Source organism: Heteronotia binoei, chromosome 9 (assembly GCF_032191835.1).
Source record: "Heteronotia binoei isolate CCM8104 ecotype False Entrance Well chromosome 9, APGP_CSIRO_Hbin_v1, whole genome shotgun sequence".
Classification (NCBI taxonomy): Eukaryota; Metazoa; Chordata; class Lepidosauria; order Squamata; family Gekkonidae; genus Heteronotia; species Heteronotia binoei.
In genome coordinates this window covers 107,013,943-107,039,140 of record NC_083231.1, presented here as the reverse complement: position 1 = coordinate 107,039,140, position 25,198 = coordinate 107,013,943, and the positions used below count along the sequence as shown (strand labels likewise).

At 47.9% G+C, this 25,198-nt stretch overlaps 1 protein-coding gene across 1 annotated transcript in view; it reads right to left on the bottom strand.

Annotated features, from left to right (window-relative positions):
• ANTXR2 (ANTXR cell adhesion molecule 2) overlaps nucleotides 1-25,198 on the bottom strand; it is a 213,004-nt gene that overhangs the window by 166,843 nt on the left and 20,963 nt on the right. Inside the window, exons 3-7 of the mRNA XM_060247137.1 lie at nucleotides 21,619-21,690; nucleotides 8,039-8,120; nucleotides 6,627-6,734; nucleotides 6,451-6,519; nucleotides 4,293-4,373 (exon numbers count right to left, since the gene is read on the bottom strand). Of these exons, the coding sequence (XP_060103120.1) occupies nucleotides 4,293-4,373; nucleotides 6,451-6,519; nucleotides 6,627-6,734; nucleotides 8,039-8,120; nucleotides 21,619-21,683 (405 nt within the window). The 5' untranslated portion in view covers nucleotides 21,684-21,690. The remainder of the gene's footprint in view (nucleotides 1-4,292; nucleotides 4,374-6,450; nucleotides 6,520-6,626; nucleotides 6,735-8,038; nucleotides 8,121-21,618; nucleotides 21,691-25,198) is intronic.

The window sequence follows — 25,198 nt, the reverse complement described above, 5'->3', positions numbered from 1 at the left end:
AACACTGCCTGAGAGGTAAGTAGGGCTGAGAGAGCTCTGACAGAAACTGCTCCAGCGAGAACAGCTCTGCGGGAACTGCGACTGACCCAAAAGTCACCCAGCTGGCTTTATGTGGAGGAGTGGAGAATCAAACCCGTTTTTCAAGATTAGGGTCCGCCGCTCCCAAACTAGCTCCCAATTATATATAAATCAGCATTGATGAGAAAAAATTATTTTCCCTGATATGGGATTCTGATTTTTGAAGAGGATGCCCAGTCTTGATTCTACAAAAGAAAGAGGGGGTGGGGATCAGCTATCACACCACAGATCTCCTTAAGGAAAGTAACATTCAGTGTTCTGCAAACACAGCCCAAAAGCATTTGTTCCATCTGCCATCTGTAACACCACAAAAGATGCCACTGAGTGAGAAGCAGAGGAATGCAACATTGTTAATACATTTTTTCCACCCACAATAGATTATAAGCAAATACTACCTCTCCTCTTTAGAGCATTTCAGTTTGGAAGGCGTAACCTTCATCCCCAATTCATAGTAATTCTTTTAAACGGGTTTGGAGGGACTGTGTTTCCATTTGTTTTGCCCACTCAGCCTGCCCAAAGCAAGCGTGGATCTAGTGCAGGAAGTAGCGCTGCAATCAAATCACAACTCCAAGGTTTCTCTTCCACCAGCTATGGATTATCTTATATGACCCATTTAGCACAGATTGGCTGATACCAGACAGCCGGTCTGGGTCAGCTTCAAGCTGTCCCAAAGAGAGCCAGCCGGAAACTGAATGCCCCAGAGCTTCCGGATGGCGCTCAGAAAAGGGGCAGGCCGTGGCCACCCAGGGAGCATCTGGAATGCTCTCGCATCCCATTCGTGGCTCCCTGGGTGCTCTCCAGGTGCCTCCTGGCTTTCTAGATGGCTGGGAAAGTGCCCCAGTGAAAAGGCACCACTTTGAAAGTGGTGCCTTTTTGAGCCAGCTCCCGGCAAGCCTGGGATGGGACAGGGACAGCTGGCAGATGTGCGTGTGGACGCGCTTTTTTGGACCGCCTGCCTCCTGTCCCCCAGGCAGCTTTAAACACCCATCTGGTATCACCCACTGAGATGCACTCTAGCAAGGGGCAGAGTATGCAGGCAAACTGGCCATTTCACCCTATCCCTTGTTCAGCCAACAGAGAGACAGTTTGGTGTAGTGGTGAAGTGCGCGGACTCTTAACTGGGAGAACCGGGTTTGACTCCCCACTCCTCCACTTGCAGCTGCGGGAATGGCCTTGGGTCAGCCATAGCTCTGGCAGAGGTTGTCCTTGAAAGGGCAGCTGCTGTGAGAGCCCTCTCGGCCCCACCTACCTCGCAGGGTGTCTGTAGTGCGGGGAGAAGATATAGGAGATTGTAAGCCGCTCGGAGTCTTCAGAGTCTTCCGGATTCAGAGAGAAGGGCAGGGTATAAACCTGCAGTCTTCTTCTTCTTCAATAGTGTCACAGAAGTCAATTCCCACCCTGGCATGCTGGGAACTGTTATGAGAATTACGTTACTGGTTTGTCTCAATTAATGAATCCCAATGAGATAAACACAGTAATAAATTCATGAATGACTGTCCCTAATATATGGGGGTCTAGCTACTCCAGCAATATAGGCTAAAAACCTCAACCTTTAAAGCCAAATCTGAATTCCTGAAGTTCTGTGACTCCGTGTCTGAAATACCATCGATGCCCAACACTGGCATGGACTATAACAGGGTTGTCAAAAACATGCTGCCCACGGGATGGACCCAGTCTGCGCAGGGCTCAAACCTGGCCCACAAGCGACTTCCTTCTCCTGCCTCCTTTTCAAGGGCTGTTACTGCAGCTGCACCATAGCTTGCTTTCCCTCACCCAGTTCCCTCAGTGGTTCTTTGCTTCCTGCTTCCTACATCAACTCAATATTCTGTTTTAACTGTTTTGAATCATTGCATATCTGTTTTATTACCAAATGTGTAATTTTAATACTTACTAATTTAATTGTTTGTGGGATTTTATGATGCGGGCCGCCCTGAGCCTGCTTCGGCGGAGAGGGCGGGATATAAATCAAATAAAATAAATAAAATAAATCTTGCCTCCCTCCCCCTCTCTCCCCCTCCTCTCTTTCTCCGCCCCACATACACACAGACACAGAGCTCTATGGCTGCTTCTTGCTTTGTGATGGGAGCTACAAAGACAAGCCTCTCTCAGTTTCTCTTACATACAAATACACACAAGAGAGCTTCTGCTTCCTTCTCTGGGGCTACTCATCCTCTTTTGGAGAGAAAGGGAGAGAGAGGAAAGAGAGAGAGATATAAAATTGGAGTCCCCATGGCAGCTTTAAGACCAACAATGTCTTATTCCAGGTATAAGCTTTTTTGTGCAAGCACACTTCTTCTTCAGAGGCTGGGAGGGAGGGAGGGTGGGTGGATTCTTCTGACAAGCAGAATTTTACGCTGAGGAAATTATTTTGTTTTCCCTGATATGGGATGACATTGGTAATTAAGAATGGAAAACTAGCTCTCAGTTCAGTCCAGGAGGAGGCATGGTCTTAACCTTCACTCACAACTGCAATTCAACAATCTCTCTTTCTAATCTCCTTTTGAAATTCCTTTGTAGGTCTTAGTTGCTCTTAGGTCAGCAACTGAATGTTGTGGTTTCTAATGCCAGACTTATGTCCATTTATTCATTGCATCCTCCAGGACTGAGGCCTCCTGGACAGAATTGAGACCTAGGTTTCCTGTCTCATTACCAAGCTGGTATCTCCACACCTACTACCCCCTCTGCATATCACACCTAATCCAATCAAGCCTGCTATCGTCCTTCACCTGCTAGAGCCATTCAACATTTGAAATCACCTTTATAAAGTTTATATTTCCGGTACCTCGTGTTACATTTTATGGCATGCATGGCCCAGCCCAACAACAACAACAAAATTAAGTCAGGTCTGGCCTTCCTAACAAACAAGTTTGATACCTGTGGACTATACGACAGTAATTCCCCACCACCAATGGCTGTGAAAGTTGGGCAAGGAAGAAAGCCGAATAGGAAGAAAGTTGACTCATTTGAAATGTGGTGTTGGAGGAGAGTTCTATGGATCTGTGGACTGCCAAAAAGACCAATAAGCGGGTTCTAGATCAAATCAAGGGTGAACTCTCCCTGGAAGCTAAAATGACCAAATTAAGACGCTGTACTTTGGTCACATCATGAGAAGACAAAAGCCACCGGGAAAGATAATAATGCTAGGAAAAGCAAAAGGCAGCAGGGAGCGAGGAAGACCCAACATGAGGTGGATGGACTCTATAAAGGAAGCCAAGACCTTCAGTTTGCAAGAGCTGAGCAAGGCTGTCAATGAGAGGACTCAAGTGGTAGTCGTTAATTCATAGGGTCACCATAAGTCAGAAAAAATCAGAGGATTTGACAACACCTCTCTCTCTCCCTCTCTCTCTCCCACCCTCTCTCTCCCCCCTCGCTCTCCCTCTCTCCCATCTCTCTCCCTCTCCCTCCCCCTCTCTCTCTCCCTCTCTCCCTCCCCCTTCTCTCCCACCCTCTCTCTCCCTCCCCCTCTCTCTCTCCCTCTCTCCCTCCCCCTTCTCTCCCTCTCTCTCTCCCACCCTCTCTCCCCCCTCGCTCTCCGTCTCCGTCTCCCTCTCCCTCCCCCTTCTCTCCCCTCTCTCCCTCTCCCCCTTCGCTCTCCCTCTCTCCCCTCTCTCTCCCTCTCCCTCCCCCCTCTCTCTCCCTCTCTCCTCCCTCTCCCTCCCCCTTCTCTCCCCTCTCTCCCTCTCCCCCTTCGCTCTCCCTCTCTCTCCCTCTCCCTCCCCCTCTCTCTCTCCCTCTCCCTCCCCCTTCTCTCCCCTCTCTCCCTCTCCCCCTTCGCTCTCCCTCTCTCCCCTCTCTCTCCCTCTCCCTGCCCCTCTCTCTCTCCCTCTCTCCTCCCTCTCCCTCTCCCTCCCCCTTCTCTCCCCTCTCTCCCTCTCCCCCTTCGCTCTCCCTCTCTCCCCTCTCTCTCCCTCTCCCTCCCCCTCTCTCTCTCCCTCTCTCCTCCCTCTCCCTCTCCCTCCCTCTCCCCCTCACACACACACCAGCCTTGGAAATAGGCCTTGACCAGTCAACACTGAAAATGCAACAATAGATGTCTTCCGTGGAAGCCGATGGAACCCACAACATCCCACTCAAAAGAAGAAGCACCTTGGCAGCTTGTCACCAACATAAAGGGGGAAGCCACAAAAGCAAATAAAAAAAATCATTTTATTTTATTTTTTGAAGGAGGAAAAAAAAAAAGAATGAAGCAAAATTTGCTTTCTTGGGATACTCACAGAATTAATTATCCCTTGGAGGGCCTGGAATCCTTCAACCACAGGGAAGACTTGCGCTTTAGAATCTGCAATTCTTTCGAGCTAGGAAAGTAACACAGAAAACACGTTTTACAAAGCGATGCATGCTGCACAGGCCACCTTTTGAAATCTGTGGCAAGGATCCAGAGAAAAAAAAGGAAGAGTCATGCAAGAGACCAGAGCTTGGCTTGCCATTTCTTTCTCTGTAGCTGCTTCTACGTCACACGAACACATGAACTAAGTTTGAGCCCAGTGGCACCTTTAAGACCAACCACGTTTAATTCTGCTTTCATGTGCATGAAAAGCAGTTGCTCTACCACTGAGCCACGGCCCCTCCCCAATTGAAAAGGGAAGATGAGACTCAAAAAGCACCTCATCTTCTCAGCAGTGGGAACTACAGCAGAGAAAACAGCAAGCGGCATTCCAGCTGTGCAAACCGTTCTCACTCATATGCGCTTCTGAGTTTTATCACATCCGGGGCTTTTTTTGTAGCAGGAACTCCTTTGCATATGTAGCCAATCCTCCTGCAGCTTACAATAGGCCCTGTACTAAGAGCCTGTAAGCTCTTGGGACAACTGGCTGCATCAGAGGGGTGTGGCTTAATATGCAAAGGAGTTCCTGCTGCAAAAAAAAGCCCTGATCACATCCTGTTCCACTTGGGTCTCACCCGTCTTCTGCCTGAACAGTGGCTCCCAGTCCGTGCGGACAACACTTGACTCACACTGAACTAAGAACTCTGCAGATGAAGCTGGCTTAAAGCAAACCAGGTCACCCGCACATTTAGCTCAGTAAAAAGTAAAAGCTAAAGGTAGTCCCCTGTGCAAGCACCATTCGTTTCCAACTCTAGGGTGACGTCGCATCACAACATTTTCACAGCAGACTTTTTACAGGGTGGTTTGCCATTGCCTTCCCCGGTCATCTACACTTTCCCCCCAGCAAGCTGGATACTCATTTTACCGACCTCGGAAGGATGGAAGGCTGAGTCAACCTTGATCTGGCTACCTGAACCCAGCTTCCTCCAGGATCGAACTCAGATCATGAGCAGAGCTTGGACTGCAGTACTGCAGCTTTACCGCTCTGTGCCACGGAGCTATCTAGCTCAGCACTGTCTACTATTTATTCCATTTTTATCCTGCCTTTCCTACAAGAACTTCAGGGCCACTGACATAGCTCTCCACTCCTCCCTGGCTTCTTTGCCACATCCTTCTGAGGTAGTTAAGCAGAGACTTGCTCAAGATCACCCAGCTGAACTTCACAGCAAGAGGAAGCTTGAGCCCATGTCACTCAGATCTCTACTCTAACCGCCACACCACACTGCCTCTGGTTTGCATGCCCTTTCCAGAGAAGGATCCAACACCTGCTATCTGAGACATCTAACCAGAGGAGACACCGTGCCTGGAATCCGTCACCTTATGCAAGCAAATTATATATATTATGTTTTATCACTGAGTTGTGGCCAGCACGGTGTAGCAGTTAAGAGCAGCAGACTCTAATCTGAAGAATCAGGTTATATTCCCCACTGCTGGAAGATCTTGAGCCAGTCACAGTCCTCTCAGAACTCTCTCAGCACCACCTACCTCATAAGGTAGCTGTTATGGGGAGAGATCCAAGTGGGCAGCCGTGTTGGTCTGAAGCCGTTGAACAAAGCAGGAGCCAAGTTGCACCTTTAAGGCCCACCAAGTTTTATTCAGAACGTAAGCTTTTGTGTGCTCTCTAAGCACACTTCATCAGATGAGGGGATCAGGTATACACAAGGGTCAGCGTGAGCAGAGACGGTGAGGTGGTGCCCTAAGCAGCCATCTACCTCGCCTACTCCCACATGCCAGCCCTGGGTGCATTTTGATGTGTGGCTCCCTCCAGTTCCCCTCACAGTTTCTTAATCCTTAAAAGACAGCATCACTAAGCTACAAGGGGAACTAGACGGAGGTGAGCCCGTGGAGCAACTGGTGGGAAATCGATCACTTGCTTGGGGAAAACAGAAGCCTGGGGATGGAGCAACGCTAGTGAGAAATCGGCCAAAGACTAATATAAAGACCAAATAAAAGACTTGGAAATCTTGTTAATCTTTAAGGCTCTATTGCACTTGCTTCTAACTGGTCTGAAAGAATGTATTGTCAGCACTGGTAATAGATCCACCTACCTGATTCGGATCAAAATCAAGGACTCCAATGCAGTACACTCTCGCTCCCAATTTCCGGGATATGTTTGCCTGTTTCAAGAGACAGAGAAGGGGAAAAAAAGAAACAATCTGTGCACTTGGTAGGATATAAAAACCACACTTGACGGTTTGGACCAATATCTCCTTTCTGCTCTCACCTCTTTTTCTGTATATAGTGGGATAAGGCTGGTCAGCTGTCCATCTGTCAGCGCAATGATGATACTACCCGACCTCTGGTCTTGGGCCTTTTGAATTTGCTTGTTGGCCTGAAAGATGAAAGAACACATGCTATTGCTGCTAAATTTGGAGAAGGACTGGAACACAGAGGTTTGGGAAGCCCAACTCATGGGAACCCCATGATCTACAGAGAAGAACAAAGGTGCCTCCTCTTTATTTATTTTATTCATTCAATTTCTATCCCACTCTTCCTGCCAAAGCAGGGTCAGGGTGGGTCCATACAACATATGGGTCCATACAACCATGTCTAACCGCCCCCCCCCCCCCTAAAATTACATCAGTTAAAACGAACAATACAGAACATGAAGATGGCATCATGTTGTCCTAACGGTAGCCCACGCTGCTGCCAGTCCTAATATCTGGAGCAAAAGAGAGGAGGAGGAGAAGAAGACGACGACGACAACTCCTGTGATAGCTATGGCTGACCCAAGACCATTCCAGCAGCTGCAAGTGGAGGAGTGGGGAATCAAACACGGTTCTCCCAGATGAGAATCTGCACACTTGCCCACTACACCAAACTGTCTGCACCACTCAAACCATCACCCCTCATGGTTATGTTGGGAAACAAATGCACCCATGTACCATACCTGATCACTTTCAACCCCTGTGCTCTGATGTTCAAACTAGCCCCTCCCCATTAAGATGGATGCAGGAAAGAAGAAAAAGCCAAGCCAAGCCCAGGGGCCAAGTATCAGCTAGTTTCCCACTAAGGCAGGAGTCCCCAACATGGTCCCCATAGGCACCTTGGTGCTTGGCACTAACCTTACCTGGTGTCCACCAAATGTTTTTTAGAAAGTGGGCAGGGCCAGGTGGGGGGTTTCATCCAACATAGCTTCAAAATGGCTGTAAAGATTTTTTAAAAACATTGCTTTGGTAGCAGCTGCCATTTGAGGCAGCAGTCATTTGGGGGCTGGCTCTGCCTTCTGCAGCAGCTGTTTTGTAGCCAGCCACTTTGTGTCAGAATGCCAAAGGTTCCCACAGGCCCAAAGAGGTTGAGGGTCCCTGAGCTTTCACCAAGTTGAATGGCAGCCCACCAACACCAGATCTCCACACAGGAAATCACTGCTTATGAAAAGACCCAAACTTGGCAAGTTCTGTTCAAGCTTCGTACTTTTAGGGGAGACAGAGAGAGAGAGACAGCAAGAGAGGGAGAGACAGAGAGAGAGAGGGAGACAGAGAGAGAGAGAGAGACAGTGAGAGAGAGGGAGACAGAGAGGGAGAGAAATTTCTGTACCTAAAATTTTCACTAGCTACCAGTGGAAGGCAAGTTGTCTTGAATATCAAATTATACAGACAGCTTAATAACAGGAGAGAGAACACACACAAACCTTACCTCTTTTAATCCTTCATGCATGTACGTGTCACCCCCTGGCTTAACTGCTCTTAGTGCTTTGAGACCTTCTTGAATTTTACTTCTAAAAATATGCAGAAAGAGAGCACAATTAAGTCTGCTATGAGGAAGAAGAAGAAGAACACAAGAAGAGCCCTGCTGGATCACACCAATAGTCCCTTTAGTCCAGCATCCTGTCTCCCACAGTGGCCAACCAGTCCCTCTGGAGGGCCAACAACAGGGCAGAGAGGCTGAGGCCTTCCCCTGAGGTTGCCTCCTGCTTCTGGGATTCAGAGGCCTCGTGCCTCTGAAGGTGGAGGTTCCCCTCAGTCACCATGGCAAGCAGTCACCGATAGACTTATCGCCCTGAGACTCTAAGTCCTCAATATGATTCTGATCAGCACTGAAGTAATTCCATTCTTATTGACTGATTTACTTCACTTATACCCTAACTTCCTACCCACCAGGAACCCAACACAACTGACATCATTCTCCTCTCCTCCATGTTATCTTCACAACGACCCTGTGAGGTAGGTTAGGCTGAGTGTGTACGACTGGCCCAAGGTCACCCAGCAACTGTTCATGGCCAAGTAGGGATTCAAACCTGGGTCTCCCAGAACCTACTCTGACACTCTAACTACCACACCACACTGTTTTGGGCCTCCTGTTTGCTGGCTTACCCTTTTCTCAAGACCCAGAATTTCATGCATTTACTTCCTTCATTTGTCACTCATCTGTCTTCCTCATGGAGATTCAAGTGCAAATTAACAGGATTCATTAAAACAATTAAGTAAAGACCAGCATAATATACAGAACAAACAATGTGGTGCAACAAGATTACATCATTTGGCAATAAGCAAGGTAATAAAAATAGATTATGCTGTTAAGAGAAGAAATCAGAACAATATAATATAAACAAGTAAGAAGGAGAGGAAAGAAAAGAGAAAACGACTTAATTTCCACAGACAACTAAAACTACCACTCGATTCTTAATACGAAAAGTGTCCTATGAAACATATCTCTTTTGCCCTTGTCAAAATACCCTCCCAAGCAACTCAACTTTACACATTCTGAGAAAGGGTGGCAGTTTTCTTGATCTCAGATTGTCACTCTTGAATTGTAAAATGTTTCCAGCACTCCAGCCTGTTGATATTGGTCCCAGCTAGTTCCAGGACAAGTTACTCTCCTGAGCCTACCTCTCCACAGGACAATGGTCTCTCCCATTTGTAATACGTGAACAGGAGACGCCCACTCAAGCATTACAATATTTATTGGGGGTGATACATGAATATGTTCTTGTACAAAGGGTGAAGCAATCCTAAAAAGATTGCCAATGTGATGCTTTGATTAGAGCAAAGGTAAAGGTAGTCCCCTATGCAAGCACCAGTCGTTTCCGACTGGGTGATGTTGCAGCACGATGTTTTCACAGCAGACTTTTTTATGGGGTGGTTTGCCATTGCCTTCCCCAGTCACCTACACTTTACCCCCAAGCAAGCTGGGTACTCATTTTACCAACCTCAGAAGGATGGAAGGCTGAGTCAACCTTGAGTCGGCTACCTGAACCCAGCTTCCAGCAGGATCAAACTCAGGTTGTGAGCAGAGCTTGGACTGCAGTACTGCAGCTTACCACTCTGCACAACCTTTGAGTAGCCCTTTGCATACATTGAAGGGGAGCCATGCACAATTCATATACCAGCCCTGTACATATGTTTCAGTGAACATGCACATAAATCCATGTACGGTGTACACTGCTCCATACATGTGTTGACTAGGGCACCCATTTGCCAGATTATGGCTGGAGACTGCCGGGTAATTGCTGCCCTTATCCACTCATGCTCACCTGATCAGCAGGTAGGTTACCATAGAGGTTCTGGTGATTCCTAGAGCTACCTTCACCGCTTCTGGGTGGCTCTAAGGCTTGCCATGAACTCAGTGGTCAGAATTTCCTGTAAGTAGCTAAGGCTTTGGTTGTTTCTTTTTTTAATTTTTCTCCCAGGATGCTGCATTAACACACACACACACAAAAACCCGCATACCTGTTGCCAGACACTGCCTGACAACTCTAGCATTGACCAATTCTTATATTACATTTGGCATATGTACAACTGAACATGCAACTCAAACCCCACATTTATCGAGGTATCCTTTCCAGTTTTATTTTTAAAGTGAACACACGTTGCTTCTTTCTTCCCAACAGATGCATGTGCCTTCATGCAAAATGCATGAGCATTCACTTTAACATGTTTTCCGCGCTACTGTCATATTAGGATCGCAAAGATCTAAATTCAAATTCCTACCCAGCCATAATACTCCGTGCTTTCACCCAATCTGTTTCTTGACCCGATCGACCATGCAGGGTTGTTGTGAGGACAGGGTGCGTTGACCCAAACGCCTCGGAGGAAGAATTACTACAAATCCAAATTTTAGAAGATGCCACAAGCAACACACACTTGAAACGAAGAGCTGGGGGAAATGAATCCGATCATGTGCATCTACATTCTCCATATTTTTAATACAGCACAAATACAAAAACTCCGCTTGCAGACGTTGAATTTTTGAACCTCTCTTGAACTCCCCCTCCCCGCTCCGAATCCAAGAGAGGGGTTATAAAACTTGCATAAAGCAATTTGGATGGATCCGTACAGGCAGTCACGGTTGCAACGGAAGACCTGCTGCGCGCTTCTAGATGGCAGCTGAGCGCGTTACGTAAAGCTAATGCAATCTGTTTAATCCAAAATATTTTACACTCGGCGTCTATTGAAAACAACTTGAAACTGATTATGTACGAATGCAGATTACAAAGCAGACACGTTGTGCTCGCCAGGAATGAGTGGCAGCGTGTCCACAGGCTCCCGGCGAGTCCTGCTGCCAAGAAACAAACGACAAATGAAGTTCCAGGGTTTGTTGGGTTTGGTTTTTTTTTCTTTTTCGAAACAGATTTCGTGGTGCAAAAAATAGCTCTCATGCAATCAGTTCAGTTTTATTTATCCAGCAGACAAGCAAGACCTCACAGCAATCTCCAACACCTCCAGACCTATTTCAGCTCTGGGCCTCAATGAAATAAGTGGGGGGGGGGGGGAGAGAAGGAATTTGCTTCTAAGAGAATGATGAGGAGCTGGACACTATCTGCCACCTCGTATTCTGGAGCAGGACGAAAAAAAGAAAGGAAGATGCTGCCTAGAGGAAGCGGGAATGATACGGGGGGGGGGGGAATGGAGTAGGGTTGCCAAGTCCAATTCAAGAAATAGCTAGGGACTTTGGGGGCGGAGTCAGGAGGGTTTGGGGGCAGAGCCAGGAGGCTTTGGGGGCGGAGCCAGGAGGCTTTGGGGGCGGAGCCAGGAGCAAGGTTGTGACAAGCACAACTGAACTCCAAAGGGAGTTCTAGCCATCACATTTAACGAGACAGCACACCTTTTAAAGGCCTTCCCTCCATTAGAAATAATGAAGGATAGGGGCACCTTCTTTGGGGGCTCATAGAATTGGACCCCCTGGTCCACTCTTTGTGAAACTTGAAGGGTGTTTTGATGAGAGGCACTGGATGCTATGCTGCAAATTTGGTCCCTCTACCTCAAAAAACAGCCCCTCTAAGCCCCACATGCCCACAAATCAATTCTTCATTATTCCCTATGGGAATTGGTCTCCATAGGAAATGATGGAAGTGCTCAGCAGACATCCCACCCTCTGTTTTCTGATGACCCTGAAGGGGGGAAGGGCCTCCAAATCGGGGGATTCCCTGCCCCCACCTGGGGATTGTGTAACCAAACAAGAGAATCACGGCAAAACAAGCAGAGGACTAGGGAGCATTGCTGTCTATTCCCCCACCTAAGGACTAGCAGCCCTAAAATGGAGTCACTCCCTGCCATGGTTCCATACCAGGCTCTCTCATTGGTCTCAGCTGTATCACCTTTGCTCCCCCACGCACCAGAGCCAGGGAGGTACAGTGGTTACAGCAGGGGTCCCCCAACCTTTCTGAGCCTGTAGGCACTTTTTGGACTCTGACACAGGGTGGCGGGCACAGCCCCAAAATGGCCGCCGCCATTGACTTTCAGTCACAAGGTGAAGATCCTTGTGCCGCCACGGCAACTGCCATCAAAGCAATGCTTTTAAAAATCTACACAGCCAATCAACTTTCCAATGGACCAAACCTCCAAAGCCTCACCTGGCCCCACCCATGGAGTTACCAGCCTCCAGATGGGGCCTGGAGATCTTCTGCTTTTACAGTTGATCTCCAGCTGGCAGAGATCAGCTCCTGTGGAGAAAATGGCTGCTTGGAAGGGTGGTCTCTAGGGCAGGGGTGGCCAATGGTAACTCTCCAGATGTTTTTTGCCTACAACTCCCATCAGCCCCAGCCAGCATGGCCAATGGCTGGGGCTGATGGAAGTTGTAGGCAAAAAACATCTGGAGAGCTACCATCGGCCACCCCAGCTCTAGAACATTGTACCATACAGAGGCTCCTAATGTGCCCAAACCCCGCCCTCTCTGGGATCCACCCCCAAAGTCTCCAGGTGTTTTTCAACACAGACCAGGCAACCCTAGTCCGAAAGCACTTGGCGGATGCCAGGCAAGGTGCTGGCAGGCATCATGGTGCCCACGATCACCATGTCGGAGATCCCTGAGTTAGTCAGATGACGTTCTGGGAGTTCAAATCCCAACTCTGCCAAGGAAGGCTTCTGGGGGCTTTAGCTTAGTCCCAAACTCTCCATTTAGTCTACCTCACAAAGTTGCTGTAAGGATGAAACAGACATGGGAGGAATGACGTCAGAAGCTGGGGAAGAAAACGGAGAATCAAACCAGGAGTGGGGAATCAAACCTGGTTCTCCCAAATAAGAGTCCGCGCACTTAACCACTACACCAAACTGGAAGGGATATAGTGACCAGTGTTCCCTCTAAGCTGAGTTAGTGTGAGCTAGCTCACAGTTTTTTAGCCTGCAGTTTGCACATTTTTGTCTTCACTCAGGAAGGACAGCCCCAGAGGAAACTGATGTATGCAGCAGCCAAATTGCTCACTCACAACTTTAATGCCAGTAGCTCACAAAGTAGAATTTTTGCTCACAGGACTCCTCAGCTTACAGGGAACATTGACAGTGACCCACAAGGCTCATGGAGAAGTCCTCAGTTCCTCTGGTCTCCAATTCCACTGTTTTTGCTCCATCTTCCCTCCCACCTAGTTCTAACTTCACCCCACTCCTTCTCTCCCCCAGTAACCATCTTCCAGGTTCAGAGTGAAGTAAATGACCTCTGAACAATGTTCCCTCTAAGCTGCAGAGTCTTATGAGCAAAAATTCTACTTTGTGAGCTACTGGCATCACATTTGTGAGCTATTGCATAATTTAGTGTGCTGAAGGGTCAACCTTTCTGAGCGAAGACAAAAATGTGTGAAGAAGACTGCAGATTTATACCCCGCCCTTCTCTCTGAATCAGAGACTCAGAGCAGCTTATAATCTTCTATATCTTCTCCCTCCATAACAGAGAGAGCCAGTTTGGTGTAGTGGTTAAGTGTGCGGACTCTTATCTGGGAGAACCGGGTTTGATTCCCCACTCCTCCGCTTGCACCTGCTAGCATGGCCTTGGGTCAGCCATAGCCCTGGCAGAGGTTGTCCTTGAAAGGGCAGCTGCTGTGAGAGCCCTCTCCAGCCCCACCCACCTCACAGGGTGTCTGTTGTGGGGGAGGAAGGTAAAGGAGATTGTGAGCCGCTCTGAGACTCTTCGGAGTGGAGGGTGGGATATAAATCCAATATCTTCTTCTTCTTCTTCTAACAGACACCCTGTGAGGTGGGTGAGGCTGAGAGTGTTCTCAAAGCAGCTGCCCTTTCCAAGACAACTCCTGCAATAGCTATGGCTAACCCAAGGCCATTCCAGCAGCTGCAAGTGGAGGAGTGGGGAATCAAACCCGGTTCTCCCAGATAAGAGTCCATACACTTAACCACCACACCAAACTGGCTAACTCAGCTTAGAGGGAATACTGCCCCTGAAATCTAAAGTTAACCACTGATCAGGAGGAGAAAATGCCCTCTGACTGTCATGTCCTGACCTGGATCGCCCAGGCAAGATTTCATTAGATCTTGGAAGACAAACAGTGTCAGCCCTGGTTGGTATTTGGGTAGGAGCAGGGGTGGAATTCTAGCAGGAGGTCCTTTGCATATTAAGCCACACACCGCTGATGTAGCCAATCCTCCTGGAGCTTACAAAAAAGAGCCTTGTAAGCTCTTGGAGGATTGGCTACATCAGGGGTGTGTGGCCTAATATGCAAGGGAGCTCCTGCTAGAATTCCACCCCCGGGTAAGAGACCACCAAGGAAGCCCAGGGTTGCTATGCAGAGGCAGGAAATGGCAAACCAGCTCTGAATGTCTCTTGCCTTGAAAACCCTGCAGGGGTTGCCATAAGTCAGCTGAGACTTAACAGCGTTTTCCAGCGCCACCATCGCTGTAATAGAGGCTTAATGCGAGAAAATTGGCAGTCAAGGCCTTTCAAAGCATGGAGCTGAATAACATCACTGGGTATTTGCTACAGATCAAACATATACTAAAAGAGGCAACTAGAAGAACCAGTTTAAAAGTTGGCAGCTCTACCAAAACCTCATGTGACTAGCTCACAAGGTTTTTGCAGCCATTTTAGTTTCCTAGACAATCACAAAGAACATCTCATGAGGAAATCTCGTGACATCTCAGCATAAACTATTTTATGTTTATTTTCTGCAGATATTGCACCCCCACCCCCCAGGTTTGTAGAAACATCTTCCCATTCTGGGCCCACTGTCTGGATCTTTTGATCTGCACACCTTGGGGTATGTTCAAAATTAGATAAATAAGACTAAAGATTGCAGATTTATACACCACCCTTCTCTCTGAATCAGAGATGCAGAGCAGCTTACAATCTCCTATATCTTCTCCCCCCACAAGAGACACCCTGTGAGGTGGGTGGGGCTGAGAGGGCTCTCACAGCAGCTGCCCTTTCAAGGACAACTCCTGCGATAGCTATGGTGAAACCAAGGCCATTCCAGCAGGTGCAAGTGGAGGAGTGGGGAATCAGACCCGGTTCTCCCAGATAAGAGAGCTATGGCTGACCCAAGGCCATTCCAGCAGGTGCAAGTGGAGGAGTGGGGAATCAAACCCAGTTCTCCCAGATAAGAGAGCTCTGGCTGACCCAAGGCCATTCCAGCAGGTGCAAGTGGAGGAGTGGGGAATCAAACCCGGTTCTCCCAGATAAGAGAGCTATGGCTGACCCAAGGCCATTCCAGCAGGTGCAAGTGGAGGAGTGGGGAATCAAACCCGGTTCTCCCAGATAAGAGTCCACGCACTTAACCACCACACCAAACTGGCTCTACACCAAAGTCACACACTTTGGTAGGTCACACTTAGGGCTGCCAGATCCCCTCATCGCTCCAGTGAGGGGATATGGGAGGTGTTCACCCGGAAGTGACATCATTGTACAGGGAACACTTTGCTTTTGGGGTAAACTCTATGGCAAAACTGGGCTTAAACCATAGAGTTCTGCCCAAAAACCAGAGCGTCCCCAACACAATGATGTCTCTTCAGGGTGACGTCAGTGTGTCAGTAACGTCACACAGCAACATCCTTGTTTAGAGGTGGAGTCTCCCCCACTGGCCAGGTGATCTGTGACAGGAAGAAACACCCAAAACCAGGGGATCTCCCATCAGGCCCAGGGGGCTGGCAACCCTACTCACGCTTTTAACCATTCTAAATTCTTAGAGCAATGTCCAATTCCGGTGGCCTGCAAAAACCCACTTGGAATCTGAGACAAAGAGAGGGAAAGACAATCAGTTGTCGACAACTTGCAAGCTGTCTGCGGTTGCACAGAACGGGTTACAAATAGAACGTCTCCTCTCAATGCAACATATGTGCATGAATCTCACACCTCTGTCTTTCAGAAAAGAGACATTTATATCCGTAACAGTTGTCAGGCCTGTTCTCTTCCCCTTCTCACACACACACACACACACCCCCTGCCTGCCTTGTTTAACAATTGCGTCCTCCAAATCCTTCATACCTGGAATCGGTCACAGGAAAGGATACATCTTAGCCTCAGTTCCCCAGCGACCAGCTCATCATCCTATGCTAATTCAACATTCAGCCAGCATTTTAAAACATCTAGAGTGCTTCCAGTACATCTTCCTAGTAATCTCTACTACCTTACATGTAAGTAAATTTATTTACTTACATGATAGTAAGTTTACATGATAGTTCAGTACAAGTATCTAAAGAGGCAAAGACAGGGAAGGAGACAGAGAGAGAGGATTATCTCTAAAACTACCTAGCAGAGCTTTTTTTGTAGCAGGGACTCCTTTGCATATTAGGCTACACCCCCTTGATGTAGCCAATCCTCCAAGAGCTTACAATAGGCCCTGTAAGAAGAGCCCTGTAAGCTCTTGGAGGATTGGCTATATCGAGGAGGGGGGCGTAGGCTAATATTCAAAGGAGTTCCTGATACAAAAAAAAGCCCAGCTACCTAGTGTGCACATGACAGGAACAAGGCCTGAACTGTAAACTTCCTGGCCCACAATTTCCTGGGCTTGCCAACTCTGACTTGGGAAATTCCTGGGGATTTGGGGGAGGTGCCTCAGAAGGGGGGGAGCTCTGTGTAGAGGAAATGCATATTACTCCCATTCTGCAGTCCATCGATTGGCTGCCCATTGGTTACCAGGTTCAGTTTAAGGTACTGGCGATCACACACAAAACCCTTCATGGCCTTGGCTCCTCCTTTGCACAATCGCCTCTTGCACTGTGCTCCGCTGCAACAACTTAGTACACCTTCAAATATCTGAAGGACTGTCATCTAGAGGATGGTGCAGAATTGTTTTCTGTTGCCCCAGAAGGTCGGACCAAAACCAATGGGTTGATATTAAATCAGAGCATTTTTCAGCTAAGCATTATGGCTGCAATCACACACACTACACAATGCACTTTTAATCCACCTTCGATGCACTTTCCACCTGGATTTTACTGCGTGAACTGGCAAAATCGAGTTGGAAAGTGAGTTGAAAGTGCATTATGCATCACAGTGCATCACAGCCTAGAACTTCCTGACAGAGCGGTTCCTCAGTGGAACGGGCTTCCTGGGGAGGTAGTGGGCTCTCCTTCTATGGAAGTTTTTAAACAAAGGCTAGATGGCCCTCTGACAGCAACGCTGATTCTATGGGCAGAGCATGAGAGGTAAGGGCAGGAAGGGTTGCACCACTGCTGAGTTCCTTTTTACGTGTCCAGGGAATGTTAGTTAGTTCATGTCAGCTGGGGCTTCTGCAGGTGCCATCAGGGCTTTTTTGTAGCAGGAACTCCTTTGCATAGTAGGCCACACCCCTTGATGTAGCCAATCCTCCAAGAGCTTACAGGGCTCTTAGTACAGGCCTACTATAAGCTCCAGGAGGACTGGCTACATCAGGGGTGTAGGGCCTAATATGCAAAGGAGTTCCTGCTACAAAAAAAGCCCTGGGCAAAATCGACAACTGCACGTCTACTTGCTTTCTCCATTGTGGCTCCCGCTTTGTGGAATGGCCTGCCCAAGAAGGTGTGGAAAGCTCCTGCTCTAGGGTTGCCAGGTCCTACCCGGACTCCCAGGTCTTTTCCACCTCCAAACAGGGACACTGCTGTGCGACGTCTCCGACACAATGGTGTCATCCTGAAGTGACGTCATTGTGTCGCCAACATCGGGGGGGGGGGAATGCTCTAGTTTTTTGTGTGTCTTATACTGTTTCTGTCACAGAGAGCCAGTTTGGTGTAGTGGTTAAGCGTGCAGACTCTTATCTGGGAGAACTGGGTTTTATTCTCCACTCCTTCACTTACAGCTGCTGGAATGGCCTTGGGTCAGCCATAGCTCTCACAGGAGTTGTCCTTGAAAGGGCAGCTTCTGTGAGAGCCCCACCTACCTCACAGGGTTTCTGTTGTGGGGAAAGAAGATAAAGGAGATTGTGAGCCGCTCTGAGACTCTAATTCAGAGAAGGGCGAGGTATAAATCTATGGTCTTCTTCATTGTTTTTAATTTTTGCAATTCCTCCATGCATCTCAGTGAGAAAAGTGGCCGATAAATAAATAATCTATTTCCCTTTGGTAATACAAAAACAGAGCTACAGCAAAGACATTATGGAAAAAAACTTAATGCTCGCTTTCTGTTTCCATCTCAATGTCATGAGAGAAGGGTTGTCATTCCTCAGGTGGGGGCAGGGGATCCCCCAGTTTGGAGGCCCTCCCCCCGCTTCAGGGTTGTCAGAAAGCAGGGGAGGGGGAAGGAAATGTCTGCTGAGCACTCCATTATTTCCTATGGAGACTGATTCCCATAGGGTATAATGGAGAATTAACCGTGGATATCTGGGGCTGTGGAGGGGGCTGTTTTATGAGGTAGAGGTATCATATTTTCAGCATAGCATCCACTGCATCTTCCCAAAATACCCTCTAAGTTTCAAAAAGATTGGACCAGGGAGTCCAATCTATGATCCCCCAAAGAAGGTGCTCCTATCCTTCATTATTTCCAGTGGAGGGAAGTCATTTAAAAGGTGTGCGGTCCCTTTATATGTGATGTCCAGAACTCCGTTTGGAGTTCATTTCTGCTTGTCAAAACCTTGCTCTTGGCTCCACTCCAATGTCTCCTGGCTCCACCCAAAGTCTCCTGGCTCCACCCCCAAAGTCCCCAGATATTTCTTGAATTGGACTTGGCAACCCTCATTAGAGGGAAAATTAATTTCAATTAAATGCCTCTGAGCAAAACTATGGGCTGGAGTCACTGTAGTGCATTGGTTAAGGCTTTTTCTAAATGGAACACTGGTTCTTTAAGTTGTCATTGAGTCAATAGCCAAGCCTGCCACCGAAATCTAAGATCTGGCCCCAGATTAGTCCCTGTGGTTTACGACCAGCTGCTGGCCCTTCATCTTGGGACTTGTAAAGAACCTGCTATCGTCCAGGCCTCACAGACGCAAAGCCTCTCTTCACCACATCTGATGAAAACGAACATTAACAGATGGTTTCCCCCTCAAGACTGCAGCCAAAGCAGACCAAGTTCTCCTTCCATATCAAATACAGATGTTCATTTCCCCAAATATTGAAATGACCCTCCGTTTGTGATAAACCCGCTTTCTGCAAGATCCTGCCACGAGCAGAAGGGAATTCGTACTCACTCCAAGAATCTAGACAAGAGACTGGATCCAAATTACGTTTGCTGCAGATGGAAGGACCAGGGCTTTTATTTTATTTTTTTTTGTAACAGGAGCTCCTTTGCATACTAGGCCACACACCCTTGATGGAGTCAATCCTCCAAAAGCTTACCGGGCACTTCTTACAGGGCTACTGTAAGCTCCAGGAGGATTGGCTACATCAGGAGAGTGTGGCCCAGGGCCGGTGCGTGGGAGTAAGCAAAGTAGGCAGTCGCCTAGGGCGCCATCTGGCCTAGGGAGCACCAGTGGGTGCCCTCTCCCTGACGCATGTCTCTGGCTCCTGACCACTGTCCCCTTGTCCTCTCCCATCACCAAGCTGCGCTCAACAAAGCCAAGCCACCCCCCTCTTCCCGATGTGTGACTTGGCCTCCCACCTCATCCTATCCTGCCACCCTCCTTCCTAACACGGCCGGCAAGCACGTATTCTCACAATTTTTTTTATAACATCACTTTTTTGAAAAATTAAAAATCAGTAAATTAAAATTGTGAAAAGTTTCAAGTTTGGCACTCTTCAATTTCCCTATATTTTTTAATAACAGGGGGGCGATAGTGGGTGATTCACCTAGGGCGCCAGAAAGCCTAGCACCGGCCCTGGTGTGACCTAATATGTAAAGGAGTTCCTGCTACAAAAAAAGCCCTGGGAAGGACTTTCCATCAGTGGCACAGAAGGGACTGGGGAGGGGCTGTGGCTCAGTGGAAGAGCCTCTGCTCTGTGTGGAGAAAGTCTCAGCTTCAATCCCCAGCATCACCAGTGAAAAGGACTAGGCTGTAGGTGATATGAAGGATCTCTATCTGAATCCATGGAGAGCTGCTGCCAGTCTGAGCAGACAATACTGACCTTGGAGAGCCAGTGGAGAGCTAGTTTGGTGTAGTGGTTAAGTGTGCAGACTCTTATCTGGGAGAACCAGGTTTGATTCCCCACTCCTCCACTTGCACCTGCTGGAATGGTCCTGGGTCGGCCATAGCTCTGACAGAGCTGTCCTTGAAAGGGCAGCTGCTGTGAGAGCCCTCTCAGCCCCACCCACCTCATAGGGTGTCTGTTGTGGTGGAGGAAGATAAAGGAGATTGTGAGCTGCTCTGAGACTCTGAGATTCGGAATGGAGGGTGGGATATAAACCCAGTATCTTCATCTTCTTCTTCTTGATGGACCAATGGTCAGATTCTGTGGAAAGCAGCTTCATGCGTGTTCATGGGAGTCCTGACTCTCCTCTACTGCTGCAGCCCATGGATTCCCCCCCCAAGGGTCGTTTTGTAGGAAAAAAGGTGCAGGAGCTCAGTAGCATATCTCATTTGCATATATGCCCTGGGACCTGTGTGCAGCGGAGAGAGAACTCCCTGCTGCATGTAGACCCTGGCTGGAGGTCCTGTGAGCTCCTGCTGAATTCAAGCCCTGGATCTCCCCCAAAGAGTGTTACTGGGGGGGAAGCGGACCCTCAGAAATGGCACGAGGGACAAATCAGTGGTCTGCAGAAGGAGGGGGGATTTGGAGAAAAATACACCTCCCCTTCCCTTAGTGGAAAACTTAGTCTGGATCCAACCCAAGAAACGGCACATTATAAAAGAAACTTGGGAAATGACCATTTTTCTCTCTAATGAACTCAAGCTACACTACAGGGGTGGCCAAACTTGCTCAATGTAAGAGCCACATAGAATAAACATCAGATGTTTGAGAGCCGCAAGACATGAATGTCAGATTTTGAAAGCCACAAGACGGACGGAAGGAAGGAAGGAAGGAAGGAAGGAAGGAAGGAAGGAAGGAAGGAAGGAAGGAAGGAAGGAAGGAAGGAAGGAAGGAAGGAAAATAGATGGGGGGAGGAAGAAAGGTGGAAAGAAAGCCACTTTAAATGCATTCTCCCAGCTGCTGGCTGGCTGGCTGGGCTTAGATAAGTGATTTAAAGAGAGAAATGCCTTCTCCAAGCCAGCTGACGGAGGCGGTGGGGGCTTCAAGAGCCGCAGAATTTGTGAGGAAGAGCCACAGTTGGGCCACCCCTGAGCCGCAGTTGGGTCATCCCGAGCCGCAGTTGGACCACCCCGAGCCGCAGTTGGGCCACCCCTGAGCTGCAGTTGGGCCACTCCGGAGCCGCAGTTGGGCCACCCTGAGCCGCAGTTGGGCCCCTGAGCTACAGGAAGGTAGACTTCAGTTAAACATCAGCATCAACTTCCTAATGGTGGCAGCAGTCTGGAAACAGATCTGGTGAGTTCTTTCTTCCTGAAGGTCTTCAAGCAGAGGCTGGGCAGTCATCAACCAGGGATGCTCAAGCTCTGGATTTCCTGCATTCAGCAGAGACTTGGATGAGATGTCCTCTAAGACCGCCCCCCCCCCCCCCGCCGACACCAGAGAATCCCCATACTGTCCCTCAAAACCACATCTCTTGCTCTGCTACCCTCTGATCTCATTAGAGCTAAGCAACTGAACTTCACTCACCTGTCTCCTGTTAATGGCATAATGACTTGCGCTTGGGTGGAAAACACGATGAAAGATAATCGCATCCGGGGGCTGTGAAAGACAGGGAAACATCCGTCTCAGGCACATCATTCAGGAAGTCATAATGCAGCACAAACACCCCCTTGCATTTCAGTGGGATCCGTGCCCTAGCAGGACTCCAAAGATCTCTGCAATTTGACCTTTATTACAGAATCCAAGAAAACACAAAACCACACAGGAAATGTCTAACTTTCCAAAACTGTGCAGCAAGCTCCATAGTTCAGCCTACATACGGCGCTGTCCCAAGAGCTAAATCTTTGAAGGCATTAATACAGTCTGTTGGGCTTCATTCTTGTGACATATACCCAACACAGACCGCTGCCAAGCGTGCCGTCCACTATGGCTGGCCGTGCCAGCCCTTATCAGAACTCAAACAAGCAAGCCAAAAGATGCCAGACAGGGATTCAGATTCTGCAGCAGCGTCCAGATCTGGTGAAAGGAAGCAACTGCAGAAAAAACAGACTTACTACTGAAAGCATAAAGGAAAATCAGTCTTCTTTCATCCTTGCTTTTCATTTAGAACAATTACAGCTGTTCCTGTGGTACCAATCAGATAGAATACAATGAGCAATATCTTCTATCTTGTCCATTCCATGAGCCCATTCGAAATAAACTGCTGAATACAATTTCTCACAAAGTTTAAATCAGAAGAGGAATGTATTAAATTTTTATTGGCTGATGCCATTCCAGACGTTACCCTTAAGGTGGCTACCTTCATCTTTTTAGCAACAAAAATAAGGAAGAAGATAACCACAACCACCCATACAAGAATTCTGGCCAAGTTATAGTCTCATTCTGCCACGCTGTTTTATTATATATGTTTTAACTCTGGTTTGTAGTTCTGTAGTTTACTATGTTTTTTTAATGTTTTAATCTTTATGGCTAGAAGTAAACTGTATACTTTGGGGGGTTTGCTGGGTTGTTATGGTCTATGGCTACAACAATAAAATACTTTGAACTTTAATTAAGAAAAAATTATCTTAATTTTCTTTACTCAAGTTTCTCTCCGGAATCCAACAATCCATTTCTCACTTTCTTTTTAGGAATTTGGAACCTGGTTCGAATCGATGCCTATCTGTTCAGAACAGAAATTCAAATTCCGAATGTGTAACAGAATTTCACTCTGCAGATGCTCAGAGGCAGGCAAAGTCTTCTCAAACCTTCCTGTCCTCCTGGCTGGAGCAACCACCTTAAAAAAAAATAACCCTGCAAGGCTGAATTTACAAAAGAGTTTCTGCAAAAGGCTAGCTATTCAGTTTAAGGTACAAAAACGGTCAAAACACACCACCCTTTCTCCACTTCTCTTGCGATTTTTGGTGGCGAGTGGCTTGCTGGCCTTTTGACTGGTGAGGGCAACCCAGAAGAACTCAGGAGAGCTCCAGGCGAGTGAGGCCTGCCTGCGCTGGCTGGATCTCTAGCCAGCCCAATCAGGCCTCGCTCGCCCGGGGCTCTCCTTTCTTGCATCGGGTTGCTTTTGACTGGCGGGGGAAGGACATATGCTCATGAGTTATGCCAATGAGCTCCACCACCTATTTTTCTACAAAACAACCCCTGATGAGGGGAAACAATTTTGAAATCCCTATACCTCGTCTTCCAAGGGTCTGCAAGGTCTCAAGCAAGTTTACCCTTCCTATCTATGGCTGCGGCCAGATGCACCATCAGCAAGGTGCTCCCGTTTCTGTCCATCCTTATTTGAAACATAGTTGCCCAATAAGACATCCCAACTGCCATCTGCCTCGTCGTGTGCCTGTCCCATTATTGACCAATCAGATGGCCTGACCTGGTGCATTCTCTTTTTAAAGAAGAAGAAGCAGCAGCAGCAGCAGCAGCCTTGGTGCACGCGCATAAACAATTTCAGTTTTGTGTGCATGCACTTCTAGAAGTGTGGACTAAACAATGATTGTGTTACTCAGAAATCTCAAACTTAAAAAAGTAAACTTGATTTTTTTAAAAAAGCATTCGCGGTCGCTCAGAACACATCTCTTGTGCCATACGACGCCCCTTCGGGCTCCTGCTGCCTTTCACCAATGAAGAAGAAGACTGCAGATTTATACCCCACCCTTCTCTCTGAATCAGAGACTCAGAGTGGCTCACAATCTCCTTTCCCTTCCTCCCCCACAACAGACACCCTGTGAGGTGGGTGGGGCTGGAGAGGGCTCTCACAGCAGCTGCCCTTTCAAGGACAACTCCTGCGATAGTTATGGCTGACCCAAGGCCATTCCAGCAGCTGCAAGTGGAGGAGTGCAGAATCAAACCTGGTTCTCTCAGATAAGAATTTGCACACTTAACCACTACACCAAACTGGCTCTCGGTTAAGCGCACCTTGCTAAGATTAAAAACAAAATGGCACTGATCCAGGATTGTCAAGGATGCAAACTGCAATGGCTTGATGACGCTGGAGGATCAGACAGGGAAAATCTGTTCAAGGCCCATCAGCAAGGGTTTAGGACTGGACTTTACACACTGTCAAATAAGTCCGGAACTGAGTTGGGGCAGGACGGGTTGCCCGCGACTCACCAGCCATTCCCAGACCTTGCTGTCTGCACGTGCACTTAAAATCTGACCCGCATCCACGGCTCTGTCGGATGCTAATGCATGCCTGACCATCACCACCTTTTTTTAACAACTAAATCTCAACATCCTGTCCTTTCTGAAGCATATTCAGGCCTTATCAAGCAGGCCTGGCCGAAAGGCTTCCTTTCATTAGGCAGATTTTTCTGCCTACCTGGCAAGTCCCCTGAGTAGTAGAAACCCTTCACATCGTCTGTGGATCTTGCCACTTTCGTGGCATTGCAGGGAGGAGGGGGTCACTTTTATGATAATACACAGTGGTCTTTAAACAAAGTAACACTAGCAAGAAGCACCATCATAGTACAGAGCACTCAAACCCCCTGCCAAAGTCCAAGGCTCTTAAAAGACACAAAGCACACGTTCTGTTGCTACTGCAGACCCAGGTCTCTCCGAGCCACAAAATGGGAAACAGATGTACGACTCAAACCGGAATGAGCTAATTCTTCTAATGAAACTTGCTCTGTGCTTTCACCATATGCTGCGTTGGGCAGCTATTGTCAACCTTTAGGCAGCCTTCTTTCTGTTTTCCTCCTTCATTTGTCGCTTTAAAGAATAAGCCGTCAGCAAATAAAGCGGCCAAATCAGATTTATTTCAGCCAATTTTCTTTTTTAAAGATAAAGAGGGAAGGGAGTTTCCTTTTGACTCCAATAAAAGGATGACCAATCAAATAATTCTTCGATGAGATAAAGATCTCTTTTTTGCCAGTAACTGAACGGCCGACCAAGCGAGTTCTTCCGAACCTGTCGATGAGAATCTGCTTCTCGACTTACGGACAAGGTTTCTTTCCTTGTTCTGCAAAAACGAGGGGGTCTGGGCCCATCAGAAGATGGATTGAAAGCAATAGGTAATTAGGCCTCCCTTGGTCATATGACTCATCACCAGCTGTCCACGCTCACAATTGCATACTGTACCTCATTTTTTTCCCACAGAAAGCAATTAGCCACAATC